Raw genomic sequence first — 20,836 nt, forward strand, 5'->3', positions numbered from 1 at the left:
GTACATGTCAATACAAAAGCAACTCTTCCACTGCCTGCATGTGAATTAACCAGTGATTCATTTTTGTGGAAGGAAAACTCCAGCAGTGGCAACCTCTGCAGAGTGGGTTTTTTCCATACACAGGAAAGAAAAATGTAAAAGATGGTTCCTCTTCCACCGCTGCTTGAAGTTTCACAAGTAGGGTTTTGCATGAGAAGAGGTTTTTCTTGAAACAAACGAGTTGTTTCTCTCTATTGTTTAAAGTGGAACTTGAAAAAGAATTGCGTTATCCAGTTAATGTTATTTTGATGTAGAAGGAAAGCGTATATTGAATGTGATTGGGCTTGAAAGGTTGTGATTGTAAAGTAGTTATGGTTGGGTTTTGCTTGTTTTAAACAGACCAGCTGTTACGGACTGCAAGTCAACACTCTGACAGCAGTGGCTTTGCTGAGGACTCCTCCACAGATTGTTCTCCATTTAATCAGCTTCAGGTAAGGTTCTCTTGTGTGTTGGAACATTCCTAATTATTGCAGGTCAGTCGGGACCTGGGGAGGGCAGGAGGGATGTTGATGTTTGACTGCTATCGTGCCTGTCAGTCTAGATCCTATAAAACGTCTCATTTTCAGAGCTGGAATTGCTTAGTCCCTTACAGAACTGTGTTAAAAGTTGAAAGCCTTTCTGGTAGGATGATCTGGATATACTTGGGCCTGAAATGAGCTGTAAGTTCAGTATGCTCTGTTTGCTGTTTCTGGTCTATCTTTCTCACCAACTGAGGCTCCAGAATTGTAGTCCATTCCTCTCATGAGTGGGTAGAGATTAAGATTATGAAAGATTATATCTTTTCTGATGATAATTTAATTTCTTGTATCATTTCTGCCTTCCCACTCTATTTTTTTTTTTTCATATTTTTCTATATTTTTTTTAGTTAGCAGCAGGCAAAAGGTGAAAACAATTTCATACTAACTTTACTGTAAATGTATACTAATGTTTAGTTGATCTTGAGCTCCCACATTTTCTTGTTCCAGTTCCTTTGATCTTGGTCCCAGAACCTGCCTTGATACCAACCAGAGACCACATGTCTTGGGAGAGGCTTTTGTTCCAGCATGGTGTTTAGGTGTCTGCCCAATATACATGTTTGTGCAGTGTTGTACCTGATATTTAGGAGAGGTGTTCTCTTGCCAATCCTAAAACATTTGCACAGTAATAACCATGATTTGGTTAGCCTGTCAATCAGCCAGAGAAAAGTCTTTAGTTGAATCCCAGCCTCAAGGACATCCGTTAGCTGTCTGGGACCTAAACCACAATCTAGAGGAATACAAAGATGGGATTCTGGATGCCACCAGTAATTTAATTTCTATGGCTTGCAGCTGCTAAATTTTTTTTTTTTATGCGGCTGTATGTATTTTTCTTTGTGGCATACCAAACATTTTAAAAGCTGTTTGGCACTTACTAGGAAGAGATTCCCACTCTCCCCATCCATCAATGTTGCTTTTCTGCTTTGTTACTGGTATTCTGTGCTTTCCGGTTTAGTAGTTTTTTAACTGAGTACCAAAATGAAAGCTAAGCCAGTGCTAATCTTTGTGTCTGCCTTAAACATCAGCTTACATGTTCCAAGAGCAAGAGAGTGAATAAAGGAAATCATGAGCCTGATTCTCTGTCATGAGCATAATAGTCTGAGATATTGGTTCTGCTCTTTACTAAACTGGGACTGCACTGAAGTGTTAGAAGGTTATTCAGGTTAGACTTGCTCACTCCTGATCTTTATATTGGTTGCACCCTGATTAAGAGACCATTAAAAGCATGTTGCAAGTAAGTGCCCCTTCACTGGAAGACTGATGGAGTTTGTGTTGTCTGTAAAGGGATGTGTTTTTTCTGCTTTATATTATGCTGTTTTGAAAAGATGTATTGAGACTGAATGAGGCTTGTGCCATGGAGTTTCTGGGCTCTTTTCTGCCACCTTCACTGCTTTATTCAGCCCAAGTGCTGAGCTGAATTCGGAAAATACAGGTGAATGATGAGACTAGGGGAAATGAGAACTTGGCAGCTAGTGAAGAGATCCTGTGAAAAGATGAAGGGGATACAGAGGGGTGTATATAGTTTCTTAAAAGTATGGTAAGTTAGTGCCATCTACTGTTAAATAATTGGCTCTAGCAGCCATAGCATTCCTCTGAAACTTGGGAGAAAACTCAAAAACTGGAATCATATTGCCTTTCATCCCTGACATCCAAAATAAAGATTTCTAAAGGAGATTTTGGTTTTGAGGTGGGATATTCTGCAGGGAAGTTTCATGTTACCAAAGAAGCTAGAAGAGTTGTAAGTAAATTATATGATGAAGGATTTGAGACACAGATATGCACACATGTAGCACACTTAATTTCACCTAGACATTACAATCTTTTGTTTTTTTAATACCTTTGGCTTGAACAGTATATGAACCCGCATAGTCTTCAATACTTATTTGTAGCTGTGCTCGTGAGTGCAATGTTCAGTATGTACTTATGAAGACGACCTTCATAACTGAAATCTTATTCTAGATGGTTGGAGAAGGAGAAGGAACTATTGCCTGTCAGACACCATAAGTAATCTGTCTAGAAGGAACTAATAGCTAATATACTAACAGCAGTGAGAGCTGCAGAAATTCAGGATGGGAAAAGCTTCTCTAAATTGCTAGTTCACGCGTCAACTATGATAAACTTCCAAGACTGTACTTTATACCACATATTCTTATGAAAATGTCTTGTCCACTTGTAAATATATCAGTCAGTCAGGCCAACGTAAGGAATATGCTTTGCAATCCATAAATTTTTTTTTTTTTCTTTCTCATAGATGCTTTTCCTGCCATTTGTTACCTATTAAATTAGCAGCTCCATCATACATGTGCTCTGTTTTAAACTGTGATGTAGAATGAAAAGGGGAAGAAGTATTAGGAGACAGGAAGGAAGGAAGGAAGGAAGGATGGATGTAATAGTACTGGATGCAATCTTTAATAGAGATTACTAGCCTAATGTGAGATTCTCAGTCTCAAACAATTCTGTGACTTAAAACAGGCAAAGTATATAGGCAGTCTGGTTTTCCAATTCTTAGTGTTATCCCATGACACTAGTTTCACTACAGTTCTCCTCACTTCTCTGTATGCACTCCCTAATATCACCCTTTGTTTCAGCACTGACTGTGAACCTTTATATATGGGAGATGCCATGCACTGCCACCCTGCTATCCCTTTGTCTTCACTACCTAAAATACTAGCATTTTACTCTTTTACTCTCCTGGCACTTCTATTCTTCTGGCAATAAAGAATTTATTGTCAAATCAAGGAAATGTGTGAATAGTTTGCTCTTTTTTTTTAAAAAAAAATCTCCTTTTGGTGCCATGCTTCAATATGCTTCTGACCTATCTGATACTATGGCTTCTTTATTCTCCACTGTTTTTCTTGTACACTAATTGCATTACTCTTTCTGCTCCTCACCACAGTGCCCAGTAAATACGGTCTTGCACTCTTAGCCCGACTCCTGAGAAGGCAGTAATTGAGTCTCCAGTATGTTCACCCCTTTGCTGGCTTGTATCTTTTCTAGGTTCAGGAGTCTTTGCAGGGCATGGGAAGCAGTGCTGACAGCTGTGACAGTGAGACAACCGTGACATCTCATAGTGAGGAACAGAAGACACTGATAGCCAAGGACCTGCCCTGTTTCAATAAGTTTGAGGAGGAGGAAGAAGATGATGATGAGGATGAAGACGATGATGAAGAGGATATTATCTCTCAAGTAGAGAGACAAAAGGTAGGGGCACCTTCTGAGAACAGAAGGAGTGAAGATAGAAAAGTTATTGACTGTGAAACTGAACAAAATCAAGGAGGAGAAAGTAAGTCATCTCATATATCAGAGACAGTCCAAGGAGAGATCAGCTCTAACGAGAAAGACATTTCCAGTGAACGAAAAGAATTGGATCTGCTGGAGGCAGGCAGTGTGTTTGAGTTTCCTCAGTACCACACACACCATATCCTCAAGTCAATGGAGTCTCTGGAAGGTGGCGGTGCCTCCCCATCGTCTGCGGACAGGGTTCATGTCGCCTTGCAAAGAGCCGAGATGAGGATTGTCAGCACGTCTGATTCCAGGGCCAGACGCACTCTGCTTAAGTCAAAAGATCTACTGAGGAAGCAGAGACTCTGGTGTGCTGAATCAGGCTATCCTCTAAGACGGTCTCAGTCTCTCCCAACTGCATTGCTGAATCCAGTGAAAGTGGTGTCCTCTGTGAATGTCCAGTTAACACCAGGAAAAGAAACCCTGTGCAGTCCTCCTTCTTTCACCTACAAGTACACACACGTGGAGGAAGATGAGAACACGATGCCTGAGCATGACAAAAGTGAGGGTGAGGCAGCTGCCAGCCAGCCAGTGTGCAAATCCACTCTGTTCATTGCACCTTCGTCCTCCAAAAAAGAAGGCCCGCGAACTGGGCCCAGCAGGCTATCCGAGGAGCCCAGTCCCACCAGGGTACAGAGCTGCCCCCTGCACACACCGGCACACATGTCCCAGTCGACATGCTCCCTCCACTCCCTCCCCGCAGAGTGGCAGGACAGACCGCTTTGCGAGCACGTGAGGACGCTGAGCACCCACAGTGTCCCAAGCATCTCCGGCTCCTCCTTCAGCGCCTTGCTTTCCCCCTTCAGCTGTCCCTTTTCTCCAAGGCATGCTGGATTTCCTCATCGACCTCATGCCATTAACCCGCCCTCCACCGTGGAGATGCAGCTGCGCAGGGTCCTACATGACATCAGAAACTCTCTGCAGAACCTCTCACAGGTAAGAGGAAGCCAAATTGTGCCTCTGGGCGAAGGGGCTTCTTATTTTATACTTACAAAACCAAGATGATAACCTGAATATTCCTTTGCGTAGTACAACAGATCAGGAAAAAAATAACATTTTGTGCAAGTTTGATTTGCTTCTGTTTTAGGAGCTTCTGTTTGAAGTGGCAAATGATCATCTCTCCAATTCTTCACTATTTTTGCATTAATTTCTTGTTGTTGAAATTGACCCAGCCTTTTTTTGTGTTTGGGTTTTTTTTTTTGCTTGTTTTGGTTTGTGGGGTTTTTTTGTTTGTTTTGTTTTTTACTTCTATGGATATTCTTGGATGGGAGGGAAGAACAGTGTGTTCTTTATCAGTTATTAATTTAAGATGATGGTCATTAACTTTAGATTTGAAAATACATATTGACAGTCCTTTGACCTCTCTCTTCTTCTCTTTTGACATACTTCCCATCCAACTGATAAAAATATTCATTGCAAGTCGCATGGCTTCACTAATGGTGTCAGTGATGATTGATCCCTATATGTTCCTCTGCTGTTTCATGCCAGTCATTTGCACTTTCAACTCTGGAGCTAGTCAACATGTTCCTGACGTCATCAGTTGCTTATTAAGAATCAGTTTTGTCAGAGCATGTGAAATTTTTTTCCTCTCATCACTCAGAGACGAAATACTTTAAAATGCAAGCACGATTTTTTCACCAGTTTCTGCCACACCTTCTGCTGTTTCCTGCCCGATTGCCAGTTCTCCCTCCTCTGCCATCCCTGTGCTGCTGTTCTCTTAGGTGGTGATCCAACTTAGGAGCCTGCAAGCTTCTGCAGGTGGCTATATGGGCAGCACAATTGCAGACTGCTTGTTTATATATGAGTACTTGAAGACTATTCAGTTGTAGAACTTCATTGATTTCTGTGGGTTTTACCCAAGAGCAAACGTGCACCTGCCTGCACCATAGTGCAGGTGGTTGGCTGTAGTGGGCTTTTTTAGACTCCTGTTATTTTTGTTTATTTTGCCATTTGTCACAAGTTAGAGGCCAGTCCAGCCTGACTTTGGTTGTATCAGCTGGCCCTGCTTCTCAGAGTGAGCTTTGATACTGTGACCAGCTCTGCAGAGGAAATCTGCGGTCAACCATGTTTCAAGTCAGCCATTGTTCAAGGTAGTGCATGATATGCTTGGGAGTAAACGTTTGCAGAATTTAACCTTTGTAAAATTCCCTTCTGTGTACCAATTGCAGCCTTGATTTGTGTAAGGTTACAGTGTGCGACAGTGCTTCTACTGCATATACCATGCTAACTAAACCTACTGAAGGAGAAACTTCTGTATTACATCCAGAACTTACACCAAAGCTGGTTCAGGTTTTTTTTTTTTGTTTTGTTTTTTTTTTTTTAAAAAAAAAGTAGTGTCAGATGGGATAATAGCATCTTCTAGCCCACTTGTTCTGCTTCCTGCATATTTTGTCTAGACTAGTTCCATTTTGGGGGTTTGGTCCTTCTCATTACAGAAGTTTGTATGAAAATGTATTCCCTGGTGCTGTTTTTCCCTACAGCCAAGATCAAGTTTGGCACACAGCACACTCCATGTCTAAAGGAAAAGTTGAGATGTTTCAAATATATGATTCTGATTTTAAGCGGGAATAAAGAGGAGTAGATAAATTCCTGATAGAATAGGGAACAGAAAAAAAAGGGGAGAGGAAAAACAAAACATCCCCTTGATGTGATCATGTTTGAGCAAAACTCCTCTGGATGAATGGGCATGCTTCAAATTTTCCATCTCATGTCAATAATCCTCTTAATTCTTTCAAAATTATATTGGGCAAGCTGTCTTTTTCATGTTTGAAAATGTAATTGTTTTTGCTGTTTCCACTGTTCTTTGTTGTGCCATGTCTCTACATGTAACAGCCCCTGAAATTTATCTGGTTGTTCCATATGTTGATGCAACATACAAATTCTTCAACAATCTTGTTTTCATGAGAGATCTTTAGCATGCAGGGGTCTTTGGATGTAGGCAATGTAGTGAAATTAAAAACTAAAATAAAAAACCAAACAAACAACTAACAACTGAGCAAAACCCCACAACAAATGTGACTGTAATCATGATTTGAAAATAGGACACAGTTTAATTTGCTCAGTTCTGGTTTTGGGGTTTTTCTTTTTAACATTAGCTAAGACAGTTGAAACTACTGAGTTTTCAGGCATAAAATGCCTGGTGCAGAAAAACTTAGTTTTTATTCCTACTTACTGTGTCAGACAGGATTAGTTTGGTTTTTCACTTGCAGCACAGTTGAATTACAGACACTTGGTGCTTCAGTTAAGAGCTGGTGCTGCCATTTTGTAAGATTTCCTTTTCCTGATACAATATTTACATCCGTAGCAGAAATCACAGCAGAAATACTAGAGTATTTGTGTTTTAACATTGTTTGGTTTTGGAGTATCTGTGCATTTGAAAAGTTGAGTTTATAAAGGAGATTACTGATTTTCCCATTTCAAATCATTTGTTTCTTCCCTAGTACCCGGTGATGCGGGGTCAGGATCTTTTAGCTGCCACCAGTTACACTACTCAGAGATCATCTGTTCTACCTCTCTACGAAGTAAGCGACCCTGTTCACATAGTGGTACTTAGTCAAAACAAAATACAAGGAAACATCCTAGATGTGCTACAGGTTGTGCTAACATTGGGCAGTTCCCTATCTTTACTCTCAAGATGGATGACTTCGTCCTGCAAATAACATTTAAAAGGAATTAATCTAAATACATGGAAATTCTTTCATGTGTTTGCTTGTATGGTACATCTAAAAATGTTGTTTCTTGAATTACTTTGAGTTCACAAAATGCAGCCTCTGTAGTATACTGAAATTGCTGAGGTTCTGCTTGACTCAAAGGGCACATCTGGGCAAGTGTGGTTATGGGATCCAGACACAATTTAATTCAGTTTTTTCATGTAATGCATTATTATCTTTCTCCCCACCCCCCTCCAGAATACTTTCCAGGAGCTACAAGTAGTAAGGCGAAATCTAAACTTATTCAGAACCCAAATGATGGATTTGGAATTGACTATGTTACGTCAACAGACAACAGTTTATCAGCACATGACAGAAGAGGAAAGGTAAAATGATCTTTAAAAAAAAGAAAAGAGAAAATATTCTGTCATTTCAGGAAATGTCTTGCTTCCCCTGAAATCAGAGCAAGAAATGTATTAGTTTCAATTTGAACAGAGTTGGAGCTGAGTTTTTGCCAAAAACTTTTTTACTCTCTTCTTTATGCTTCTTCATTCTGGAGTTTTTTCCAGTTTATTTCCTCTAATCCCTATTTCTCCTTAATTGACATTTTTTTTTTCCTTCATCTTTTCTCCAGTGATTTTACAGCTGTAGATTTTAAGGACTTTTATCATAGGTTACTTGAACATAGGATATTGGGGGAGGGGGGGGAAGCAGGGAGAGCCTTAAAGATTTTCAGCTTAGATTTCCTGCCCCCCCCCAATCTATTTAGATGTAAATAAAGAATGACCATTGTAGCATTTAAATGCTTTTCCAACTTACAGTAGCTACTCCTCAAGCTACAGACAGCATTCATATTCAGTCTCTGTGTGCTTGTGCTCACCATGAATTGTAGCAGCAGCTGATCTGGAACAACTTTCAAAACTGTTTATATATTTAGTTGAATCAGCTCCTGACTAATCACTTTAAAAGTAAACATGTTTGAAATCAGTTGACTTTTCCTGGACAGTGGTGCCCTGGCCAAAATGTAGCTGCGACTGCTTGAGAATCTAGAACCACATAGGAGAAGTAATATGCAATTAATGTGTTGTTCTGTGATTTTTGTTGTTACTGGTTTTAAATTGGATTTGTTTAGATATATGTATAAATGCTGATTTCTTCTGCTTACATATATTTAAGCATTTAAAGCTCAAATTTTTGGAGAATGTTCTGTGATACACCATGGTGTTTAGATTTCTCCATGAAGTAATATATATTTTCTATAAATGGAGAAGGACTTTCGTTCCATCTAGATGTTCAGCTAATTTTTTCATGAAAGAGGAATTTTCTGTGTTCCACTTTCAATTCCCTTGTATAAAGTCCTTTACTCATGGGACTGTCCTGCTCAGTTTCCCCCTTCGTGATGTGTAGCTGAGTGCAGTGAATGCCCTTGTTCTTTTTGTGATGGACTTGGTATAGATACGAAGCTGATCAGCTACAGAGCTTGAGAAAGTCTGTCCGCATGGAGCTACAGGAGTTAGAGATGCAGTTAGAAGAACGTCTACTTGCTTTGGAAGACCAGCTGAGAAGTCTGCACATGTCTTCACCTTACAGACCTCAGACACATGTAGTAAGTATTACTTTTGAAACAAGATTATGGGTTTTCTCAGTGTAATGTTAATAACTCATAACTGTTAAAACTCTTATAGTGGGATGATACCCGAGGGATCTAATGATGCCATGTGTATTATCAGGGGCCATATTTTATTATTTTCAGTCAGTATTTTGTCTTGGAGAAAAGGTATGTGGATAAAGGGACTTTCTTGGTGTTAATACCTATCAATACATATCTTCTGGGGTTTTAGGTCTGAGATTTCAGACCTCTTCTGTTGGTGCTTTCTTCTTTTTCCTCATTATGACCCTGAATTCTCAGTTTTGGTAGGTAGTACTTATGTCTGAAATCCTTGGGGGGTGGTGATGGTCTGTCTGGAGTTTCCCTACTCTGATTTTGTTACTTGTGGAATGAGGGTAGAGACATGAGAAATGTGCCGTGTTTCTCCCCCAAGAATTGGGGTGTGCTTCCCCTCTAGCTCTGACAATCCATGGAACAAAATAAATTGGGGAAATCCAGTTGTCGTCTTCAGCTTTTCCCTCCACTGCCTTTTGTAGCTCCTTCAGATGAGTGTGTGGCTCCATGCCAAACAGTGGGAGAAGCTCTGCTCCCACAAACACTCCACAAAAGCACAAGAGGGGTGATAAGAGACACTTGCATATGTTATTGGTAGCATGGCGATATGCTTTCTCTTCTTTTTCACTCAGTGGAAGACTGTTCCTCTTTTTTCTGCTGCAGTTCTGCCTTCAGACAAACAAAAGAAGCACAGATGAAAAGTATCATATGTTCTTCCTGGGTTTCATTCCTCTTTCTTAGCCAATCTTCTTCTTTAGAAGCAGCACAGACACAGGCCACATCTTCCTCTTCAGTCATGGGAAAAAAATTGAAACCCAAGAACAGGAAAATATGGTATTATTGTGATCCCAAGCCAAATTTGCATTCTTTGAACCATATAAATATTTTTTTTATTTGTAAATCCTTTTATAGAAGAGGGCCAGCTTTAAAAATGACTGAAATAAATTTTCTCCAACCGGCTTTGCTTCCTGTTTCCAAGTTTCTGCTTTTATAGAAAGTTATCTGAGACATGGTATGTTTATATATTAGCTTCTGACAGCTCAAAAAAAAAAATCCTCTATACATTAACTTGACTTAATTTTTCAGGGTATGTATGGGAGCAGAAGTGCTGATAATCTGTCATGCCCTTCTCCACTGAATGTCATTGAACCAGTAAGTAATTGTTGTGTGCTGTATGATTTACTAAGAAGAAGAATCAGGAAGGGATGTCTTACAAGAGGTTACAGGAGATTAATTTGACACATAATCTTGGGAATACTTCACTCACTTGAGTAGTTCTGTTGAGAACAGCTGTGTTTTCCCTTAAGCAAAGTTAGCCATAGGTATAAGTAGCTGTAAAGTCTTTTTTGTTTTTAAGAGGAATATGTAGAAGTGAGGTGTTGTTTGCATTTAGTTGATACAATGACTACATGGTGAGTTTTCTAGGGAAAATTATTTCTTATTTTTCTGTGCATTTTATGCTACTGAAAACAAGTACTTCAAAGACTGCAGAAAGGAAAGAACAAACCTGAATTGTTTTAGCAAAGAAAAACAAAATCAAGCCTTTACGTGTGTCTCTGTCAATTGCTCTGCCAGGATGCAACTGTATTGCAAAAGTCACTGGCTTGGGGAACTGCCACAGTTCGTATTTATGTTGGCTTTCAAAAAAGCCCATTCCTTTTTATGATCCTCTTTGTTGCTGTCATAAAGGCAAAGCATGTATTTATTTTATAGCTGTATTTGTTGCACAGAGGGAATGAGTAAGTCATTGAATAAATATCAAGAAAGCATAGATGTGTCTGTATGCGGCTTTTGAATATGCTTATTTAGAACTGTTTCTTTTCTGAATCCTTAGGTCTCCGAACTTATTCGAGAGCAGTCATTTCTGAAGTCTGAACTGGGTTTAGGACTGGGAGATCTTGGACTGGAAACTCTCCCCGCAGAGGGTACAGAGTCCGTATTCTCCCATGGAAACTCTGATTCCTCTTCAGTGTGCTCTGGTCACACAAGTAGAAAAGCTGGTGTTGGATCCTCTGAGCTAACAGGAAAGTCTAAGAGTCAAAGCAAGAAGTTATACCGAGCCTCCGTCGCCTTAACACCAACTCCTCCAGTGAGAGCAGGTGCTGGACAGCAGGTGGAAAGCTCCGAGGAGCTTGCAGACTCCAAGCCAGAGGTGGAGCACAAACTTGAAAAAGTTCCTCTCATGCCTTCGGCTGATGAAATCCACAAAACTGTGGAGCAGGAGGAGCTGCAGCAAGTCATACGGGAGGTGAGGCAGGATGGGATGAGATCTAGGATGTCTGAACAGTGTTTAGGGAAACCTAAAGACATCTATAACTCTTGGCTACTGGGGTTTTCTCTTCCTCCTCAAGCCAAGGCTTCATACTGTTACTGTACTATTTCTGAAGGCTCAGAGCTATTCACTAGATGTTGAAGCCACAGCTGTATTCCTGTGCAAAGCAGCAAATGTTTTTACAGTGATAGTGGTAGGCATGTAAATTAATAGACTAAAAGTCTGAGTGAGAAAGACTTTGCCATCTCTACTACTTGATTAAGCAGCAGTATTTCGGATTCCCAAGTGAAAATTATTCTGTCATGTTTGTTTGCTAAAATGCCAGGTTGGAGTTAATTTGATTGATGAAATACTGTTTCTGAAACAACTCTGTAGTAAATGTTAAAATTACTTTCCCAATCACTCTACCCCAAACTGCTAAGGATTGTAGGTGTGTGCAAAGCAAGCTGAAGTCAGATGAGAAGTTATTTCAGACGTTAAGACCAATGTTGGACCAATGCTTTTGGACTAGTTTTATTGGCAGTCAATGAAAGTGAAGGGTGGTTGGTTATTTTTCCTGTGGGCCAAGTTAAAAAACAGGACTAGAACTGCATGTTTTGTTTGTCAGTGGCACGACAGAAAGCCTTATAGCAAGTAGTATAAATGGGAAAAGGAAGCAAAAGAAATTTCTTGTTTCTCAAAAGCAGTGCCTGTGACAAAGTGGAGCAGGATCTCTGCTGTGAATACAGAAATGGGGATTGAAAACCTGTGGGGTTTATTCCTTCCCCTTCACTTGAGGGGGACCACTTAGTCTTTAGCTGAGGGTCATTGGACCCTTATCCTTTAACTTGTCCCTTGAAGCTTTTGTGTGGCTCTGTCATAAACCACTCGAAAGGCCAGCAGAGCTGTCACGCTCAGGAATGTATAAGAGGCCAGACTGTAATGCTGTGGTACCATCCAGGTCTGCTTGTGTTGAGGCTGTGAATAACTGGAACCAGTTTTGCCTTAGCTTTGTCTTTAAAACAGATGAGAGTCAGGCCGCTCATCTCATGATAAAACAGGAGCTGTGATCCCAGAGGAATCTTTTGCCACACCTTCACCCCTCTTCTCTCAGTGCAGAAAGAGGCAGAGTGTACTGGACCATAAGGTATACTTTTACTCATCGTCTGACCACAAGACTCTGCTGTGTCTGTCTCTGCAAAGTGGAGATGTTTTCTTGGCTGACTCACTGTGGGCTTTGCTATGCACTTGCACAGTCAGATTGTGAAGCAGTAAAGCATTACTAAGGAGTGTTCTCATAGAACATGGTGACTGGAAGAATGCGAAGTTATTTTCTTTATTTACCTTTGGGTAACTCCATGAATAACCAGAGCTGAGAGTGCAAAGAATATTGCATAGCCACAAGCATACTCCTAGACATCCCAAATTCTGTCTCATTCTGGTCCATTTTTTTTCCCTTCATGACTTTTTAAAGGGATTAATTGCCTAATGCTCAGAGAAGACTTGCACATGAGATATTTATCATACCTTGCATTTTGCTGCTGATTCTGAAGTGAAGGCAAGATACTGCATTTGTATCACACCCTTCTGTAAAAACATGCGTGTCAAAGGAGTGGTGTCGTGGTGGAGGGTTGCTAAAGGAGAAATTGAGAGAGGAAGGGGAGAGCTGTAATTCAAAGGTACTGTAAAAGCAGCAGAGACAATAAGGAGAGCTGGAGTCAAAGTACAGAGTTATTTCAGTCAATATTTTCTCTGAGGTTATCCTGTGTGAAAGTTCCTCTTCAATTTCATTAACTGATAGCAAAGAAAGTTGTGTACTCTTTGCACAGGGATTGTTCTTTGGGTTGTGTGGCACTGAGGACATTGTAATGCAGAAAGAATCTGCACTAAACTGAGAGGCTACTGTTCAAAGATGAGCAGTCAGCAAATAACTGAACTTGCCTAACTTCGTAAATGTTTGAGCACACAGAGAGATTGTCCCTCAGTTTAACTTAATTGGCAGCCTTTTTCGGATTGGCTCAGATTCTCAGCATGAGAAGTTTTGCAGGTCAGAGGGAAGATGCATTGGCTCAAAGCACCTGGTAGTTTTTACAGAGTCAGAATATGCTATTAAATACTGGTCAGGAAAATCTTTGGTTTTTCATAAGAGCTAAAGAAGAGCATAAATGAAATGTGTCTTCCTTAAGTAGCCCAGTTGTTAGCAAAGGAATTCCAGTTTCATTGTCAAAAGAAAGAAATCTGGTAGGATGCATTCTTGATGTATGCACTCACAAATGTTAAACCCTTGCTTATTCTTCCCATTCTCTGTAGCTGCATGACCTCGTGTTGGGGAAAGAAAAGTCAGGCAGTGTTTCAGAATATGCCTGGGTGGGTTGTAATGCATGTGAGCTTTGACCTGTAACTCTTTGCTGGCATTAAAAAAATCCATGGTGTTTAACTTTTAGCATTAATGGACTAACTCCCACAGAAAAGCATTCAACAACATGAAATGTTAAAACACAAAACAGTGGCCCTGTTGTTTTGCTGAAAATACAGCCTGACCTCCACTGGAGTATCACGTGAAGCACTTACTGCTTGACTCGTAGGTCACAGTGTTGCTAGGAGTGCCACCAGGCTCTCTCATTCTGCTCTTCTGCAGTTTAAAAGATGTGATAATTCAAAAAGGTTTCTGCTTAAGAGAAATACAGATTTTGTTTCTGCTAACAATTCTCCATTGTAAATGACATTTAATGAAGTTATACTTTAAAGAAATGTATGATTTTCCTGTCAACATCTGTTTTAAGAGGCTGTAACATGTCTAGGGAATAGAGAAATGATGCAATAGAGAATCTTCTCTTTTCCGTTTTCCATTCAAATCAATGTTAGCTTAGTATTGAACAAAAATGTCTCTTGGTTGGTCATACTTCCCTTGTGCAGGTGTTAGGTTCCTCATCTTACTATCTTGAGCATAAAAACTCACCAACTGCTGCCATGAAGAAGTAGCACAAAAAGAAAATAGAGTAGGAAATAATTCTTTTAATTATAGAAAATGTACCTCAGGTCAGGAGTATGAGGACTGTGAAAAGCCTCATGCCCATTTTCCATCAGCAGACCAAGAACACCCATCTCCAGAATTTCTACTGTGGCACTTCACTCTCCAATCAGTTAATTATTTAGCAGCAACATAATATTACAGTAATGGTAATTCTTTTATAGGGAGAAAGATCACTGATTTTCTGTAGTAAAACTATCTTTGAATGTGGTACTGTTTTATTAATGCAATATTGAATATTAGTGTTGTATCAATGTAGTATATATACCATAAATGAGTTGGTTCTCTCTTCTTTCAAATGATCAATTTTTCATTCAGCTGCTAAAAATACTAGTGGAGCATTCATTGACTGCTTTCTGTCTTTTGTATGGAGGAAGCCTTGGCAGCGGGCTGTGCCCTCTGCAGAGCAAATGGAAGGCGCACCTTGCCCTAAATCTTTTGTAATGAAAAAGGCAAACATTGGCCATTGTCATGACACGTGCATGGGACTGAGTCATTGCAGGAATCGATGCCGCACTTGCCACGCAGGGATGACCTTGATGAGTCTGGAAAGGAGGGGGGAGGCAGTGGCTGTGAAAAGAAGCAGCAAAAGGTGGCCTTGTTTTCATCTGGGTGGGAGGGTGAGAAGCAGAGGGCTCAAGTGATCCACCAAGGTCAAGCCAGAAATTATTGGAAGATCTGAGAATAGAACAGGAGCCACTTCCCTTCCAGTCTCTGCCTTGCCACAAGACTGTCTGTCATGCTAGACTATTTACTTGCTAATTTGGGAAGCTTTTATCAGTTTTCTTTGGAAATTGAGGTTTATTTTTGTCTGTCTGTCAAGAGAAGGGCACAGAATGACTGTTCTGTAGTATACTTGCAGATCCACCCTATGAGATACTGGAGAAAAAAAATGAAGAGAGCAGTGCCAGGATCTCTTATGACAGTGGCCTGCTGGACAGCCGGGGTGCTGTGTGGCACATTTCTCTGTGCTTGCATTTCTAAATCCCAAAGCCCTTACTGCATTGACAGTGGTCCTAAGGCTTTGTACATCTGTGTGTGCATCAGCATAATCATCCTCAGCACTTGCAGCCATCAGTAAGCCAGGCCCTGTTACACACTGGCTTTTATTTTGTCAGTTACTCAGCAAACAATCCAAGTGGAAACCTGTTTCCCAATCACATTATAGTCTCTGAAGTTCTGCTTGATGCAGAGCAGTAACGAAATGAGGAACTTTTCCACTAATGGTTTAGGGATTGAATTGCTTGCCAATGAGAACAAGGGATAAATAACCTGTTGCTAATGCTGCTGCCACCCTTCTGACGTTGTTGCTTAATCCTTTTGACGCACCAGGAAAAGGGGAGACTTATAAGAATAATGGCAAGATCTTCATTGACATGATGAGAGGGTTACACAGACATGGCAAGGCCGTTGGGAAGGCTGGGTTTGAGTAAATATTATTCCCGTTGTATTGGTGGGGCATCAGAACATGAAGGGATTTCTGCCGGCAAAACTGGGATTAGAAACTTGGGCTTTTTGTCTGGCATCAATTTTCACATTCATTACAGCTACTCAGGCACTTGAAAGCTACTTTGAAATGACACTATGAATAGTATTTTCTTTAGTCTAAAATCAGTCATTTGTGCCAGAAAATTATTTGCCCTTTTCATAAGAAAAGGAAAACTCTATTGCTTAACTGAGCCGATGAGTGCTGCTGTGAGTGACCCCAGTGGCTGGGCTCTGTCTCTTTAGCCCCCTGCATTCTCTCACCATCATCATCCTCCCTTGTCCATAGAACCACATCTGACTTGTTAGTCCTTCCTGAAGACCATCCAAAAAATGACTTGGTGCCAAGGATTTCTTGTACTTCTGAGCAGCCTATATGATTTTTCTTTGTTATGCCCTGCTCTTTTCTGGCCATAATATGCTCTTGTTGAACTGTGTTTTGTCTCCTTTCCTCCTTTGTTTCCTTTACTGTAGCCATCAGTGCTCCGCTCTTCCTTTGTTCTAGCCTCAGCCACATTCAGGGGCCTGCTAGTAATAACCCCTGGGTTTGGTTTATGTAAAACTTAATGGGTAAATACTTTGTCACAATCCTGTGAAAAATAGTCTTTGCTGGCACGCGTCATATGCCAGTGGCCAACTGATGATGTGAGCAACTGTTGAAGTTCTCTGTCTTTGCTGCTGAAAGTATGTAATTAGGATTCCTCTCCTTTTGATTTATATGAAAACAGCAGCATATGTTCATGGACTTGGACCTTTTCTACTGTGTAATCCATTTGTAAGGCAGATCAGTCGTGTATTCCTTTTCAAGAGATAACAACAAATGTCAAAAAGCGGTGCATTTGGCATGCTTTTGATGTATATATCCTGAAATGCTATTTTCAGAACTTTGCATAGTTCAAATGCACTTTTTCGTAACATAAATCCAGTTATCCTAAGTGTAAAACACAGATATATTTACCATCTGGAAAAATAAAACTGGTTTGGTCTGCATTTATACGATTTGCAAGAACTTTAAAATTACTTACATATTTTTCTGAGATAAATCCTCATAAGTTTTTCCATTTGCATTTTTTGAAAGTTGACTTTTTTGGTGGTATACATTTTCATATGTCAATAATGTCAAACATGTCTGCAATATCATTTAGTTTTATCCATTGGTTATATAACTCTTACTGACCTTAAAAATTTGGCTAATCCCTTTCAGATCAAGGAATCTATCGTTGGTGAAATAAGACGAGAAATAGTAAGTGGATTGTTAGCAGCTGTATCACCCCAAAGCAGATCTGCAACTGCAAAACAGGATACACAGCCATGAAACTGATACTACAGGTAATCTTTGGGAATCTGTGATAACCAGATTTTTTTTTTTTTTATCATATAAAATATTGTTGTTAACTTAAACCTTGCTTTTTTTGCATTTTCTCTGTGAAACGTAAGTGATGAAAATTGAAGTTTATTAAGTACAAAGGATACTGATAATCCTAGGATAGGTTTAGAAAATTAGCTGGTTTTTAGTTTGGCCCATTCTGCTGTCAGCTTTCCTCCAGTGGTCCTTGATTTTTGGTTTCAATGTGCTCCGTGAGGACTTTACTTAACTAGGTATTTATGCATAACAAGTAGACTTCTGAAAATCTAATTTAGATATTCGTCTTGCTTTTTCTTTTCTGTAAGGTTGGATATAGTCCGAAAAGCTGTGGGATTCTGCTCTGGGCGGCATACACTGGCGAAAGTATCAAGTTATTTTTGCTTCAGGAGATGTTAAAGCTGCTGAGATAGGCTACTGTATTCAATGCTTGGTTCTATGATGTGTACCTTTCCCTGAGTTCATCTGCAAAGACTTAGACACTTTAACTAGTTCATTACTTTCCTTAAAGCATCAACAAAACTGTGGCTCGCTGGAAGGTTTTGTATTTATTTGTATGTCCCTGATGTAAATTTTTACGTAGCTAATTTCTTTGTCTAATGATACATCATGAAACTTGAAGATTTCCAGATGTAACCAACTTATAAATAACACACATGCATTCAGCCTAGCTTTTTTATTTAAAAAAACCAACAACAACAACAACAAAAAAAAACGAAAAAAAAAAAACCACAACAACACCCCCCCCCCCCCCCAAAAAAAACACTGACCTCTATGAGGTATTTATTGTGCAATAACTGATCCACTTTAAGAGCTTGAAACAACCAATAATGGTTTCCACTGCTGTTACTTAGTGCCACTTCAAAAGAAAGAAACAATCCTGTTGTAAAAATTGCTGTTAATTCTTGGGGCGGTTACTATTAGCAGAGTGGTAGAATGACATGAGGTTACTTAAAACTACTTAAAGTTCTGACACTGAAAGCCTTATCTTTGTGTAGAAGACAACTTCTTTTAACTAATTTTATTTGCTTCCTTATTGTTTGCCCATCCCTCTATATAAAAGTGCCTTATTTTAAACACTGTTTTTTGTCTTTGTGTTGACTGCTCTCAGTCATACCAAGTTCTCTTCTGCTTCATATTAACCAAAATGCAATAAAAGTACTGATCTTCTGAAAGCAATTAGGATGTGCAACTTGAAATGGATGAGTGACCTTGCTTGTATTATGGGGAAAATGGAAAAAATCTCTTTTCCTTGCCCATCCCTCACTGAGTGTATTTTCAGTTAGCCTGATGAACATGCATTTGTTCCAATGGAGCAAATTGGAAGTCATTGGAAGTTTTATGTGGTCAAACAGACATTTAGTGGGTATGTAATATCCCATTTTGCTGTGCTTGGAATTTCTTTACTCCTTCGCCATTTCCATCTACTAAAACTCTTTACACTATGTCAAGGTTTTTAATCAAAAATAGTTTCAAATATAACAATATTATATGAAAAAGTTTATAAGATTTTAAATTGTGTTAGGAAGACACACCAAGGGCTGATTTCTTAAGAAAGAAGTGTATATTAAACCAATAAAATATTTATTTTGCCTATAATCTGTGTCTCTTTTTCATTGTGCATGGTTTACTCTAAAGCAAAATAAGTAACATAGATTTGACCAAATAGTACACAGCATGGAGAACAGTAGGAAAGGTCAGGACTTGGGTTTCCAAAAGCTTTCAGATGTTCAGGGTACCCTATATTCTTAGGAAATGTGAGATTTAAATTTCAGAGAAACATTGGCATGTAAAACCAAACTCTTAAAGTTGTTGGCTTCTCTTGTGGCTCCAAGAATTTGGTTGGTGTTGACATCTTAGAGTTTGTCCCTGTGAGTAGAGCCAGAGCTTTGCTGAAAACCTCATCCTGCATGTTTAAAAGTTGAAATATAAACTGCAACAGTACTTATGCATATGAATATGCATGAGGTGGTAAGCTGCAGTAGATTTCTGCTTCCCTTTGCAGCTTGTATGAGTGTGCAGTTCCATGCCAGAATGCCACTGAAGAGCAACCAACCAGACCCAAGTGCCTGCAACCTTCCTTCACAAATGTGCAAGCCCAAAAACTGATCAAATAATTGCAGCAGCAGATGCTTTGTTGTCCCCCATCCAGATTAATTAGCACAATCGAGCATTAATGTAGGTCCTGTGCCTGTGTGCTACTTGAGAAGTGGCATTCCAAGAAAAGTGGCAACTATGGCTCTTGGGGAGCGGTGGAGGAAAGCACTTCAGGAGCCAGTGGCCATCAAGCAGTGGCTGCGAGCAGCATCCTCCGCGGGTGCAGCAGCCGGGCTCCTCGCCACTGACAAGAAAAGTCACTTGTAGGTAGCATCCCTGAGTATCTGGGGCACTTCAGCTCATAGCTTGTAAGAACATTTCATCTCAGCAACACAGTCTACTGTTTAATATATCCTGAGTAAATGAAAAATATTCCCAATTTTTCATCCAGCTGATGGAAGGCAGATTTGTGAGGTTCTGGCATAATGTAAAATAAAGACATTTCAAAATGACTTTTCTAAAAACTGTACTGAAACTAATGAATATACAAGCACCTATTTCTCCATAATCCTGTTAGCAGTTTTTTCCATTCTTAAAGACACCTCCAGCTAATATTCTCTCAGTAACATTTATGTAGATATAAGAATGTCTATAAACTCTTGTTTAAAAAAATATGAATTGTAGTGTGCTGCTGTCATATAAGATAAATTGAACTGGTATCAACCTCTGTTGACATTCCTGCTCGTGCCTTAGGAATAGCCGTCATCTTTGGACATGCACCACCTGGGTGGCTTGCCCTTCAGTGATGTCAGTTCAGCTGTAATAATTTCCTGAGCATGGATGGTTTTTCTTTTGTTTAATGATTGAAACTGTTACTTTCCTTACAAATTAGTGTTGTCTTTTTTTCTGCCAGCCTGCAATTTGATATGAATTTACGCAGATTAAAACAGCTTAATTAGTGGCTGATAAATATTGATTAATCAAATTTGCTGTGAATAAAGCCAGCAGCAATGCCAGAGATATTTTGGATGCTTTTCTGAACTTCACTATTATAGTAGGCTTTATGACTGCCAGTTGGCTGCAGGAATATAAAACTAAGGGTTGTATTTTGGAAACCTGAAGAGCTAGCTGTTTTCTGTGGGTATAGGACAGTTACATCCCTGCTGATAGGAAAATAGACTTGTCTTTAGCCTGCTGTAGAGCAGTGCATGCCTATGCCACAGCTCAAATCAGGCAGAGGTTTGGGGACCTAGGTTTCTTGGTGTTTTGTTCTGGTTTTAAGGTGAGTAAAAACATGTTTCTAGCCCCCATTGTTGCAGCAAAAAGCTACAAAAATGACCTCTGCTGAAATGGAGACATTTCAGCGTTCAACAGCTGGAGGTAATGGCTGGGAAGGTGGGTGCAGTCCCCCCCACTGCTTGGGTTAGAACTGTGATGCCCGCGAGGTGCTGCTGCCGCTTGCCCACAGCACTGTGTGTGTGAGACCTGAAAAGGAAAGGGCTGGGGATGGCCAAGGACCC

At 39.9% G+C, this 20,836-nt stretch overlaps 1 protein-coding gene across 2 annotated transcripts in view; it reads left to right on the forward strand.

Annotated features, from left to right (window-relative positions):
- ITPRID2 (ITPR interacting domain containing 2) overlaps positions 1-18,878 on the forward strand; it is a 42,364-nt gene extending 23,486 nt beyond the window's left edge. For both annotated transcript variants that reach the window (XM_042784058.1, XM_042784059.1), the window contains 9 exons: positions 379-470; positions 3,552-4,772; positions 7,277-7,357; positions 7,745-7,872; positions 8,942-9,092; positions 10,236-10,301; positions 10,984-11,397; positions 17,121-17,245; positions 17,588-18,878. In XM_042784058.1, the coding sequence (XP_042639992.1) occupies positions 379-470; positions 3,552-4,772; positions 7,277-7,357; positions 7,745-7,872; positions 8,942-9,092; positions 10,236-10,301; positions 10,984-11,397; positions 17,121-17,231 (2,264 nt within the window). In that variant the 3' untranslated portion in view covers positions 17,232-17,245; positions 17,588-18,878. The remainder of the gene's footprint in view (positions 1-378; positions 471-3,551; positions 4,773-7,276; positions 7,358-7,744; positions 7,873-8,941; positions 9,093-10,235; positions 10,302-10,983; positions 11,398-17,120; positions 17,246-17,587) is intronic.
- The last annotated feature ends 1,958 nt before the right edge of the window (positions 18,879-20,836 follow it).

The sequence above is a fragment of the Tyto alba genome, unplaced genomic scaffold (assembly GCF_018691265.1).
Source record: "Tyto alba isolate M040663 unplaced genomic scaffold, T.alba_DEE_v4.0 Super-Scaffold_7, whole genome shotgun sequence".
NCBI lineage: Eukaryota > Metazoa > Chordata > Aves > Strigiformes > Tytonidae > Tyto > Tyto alba.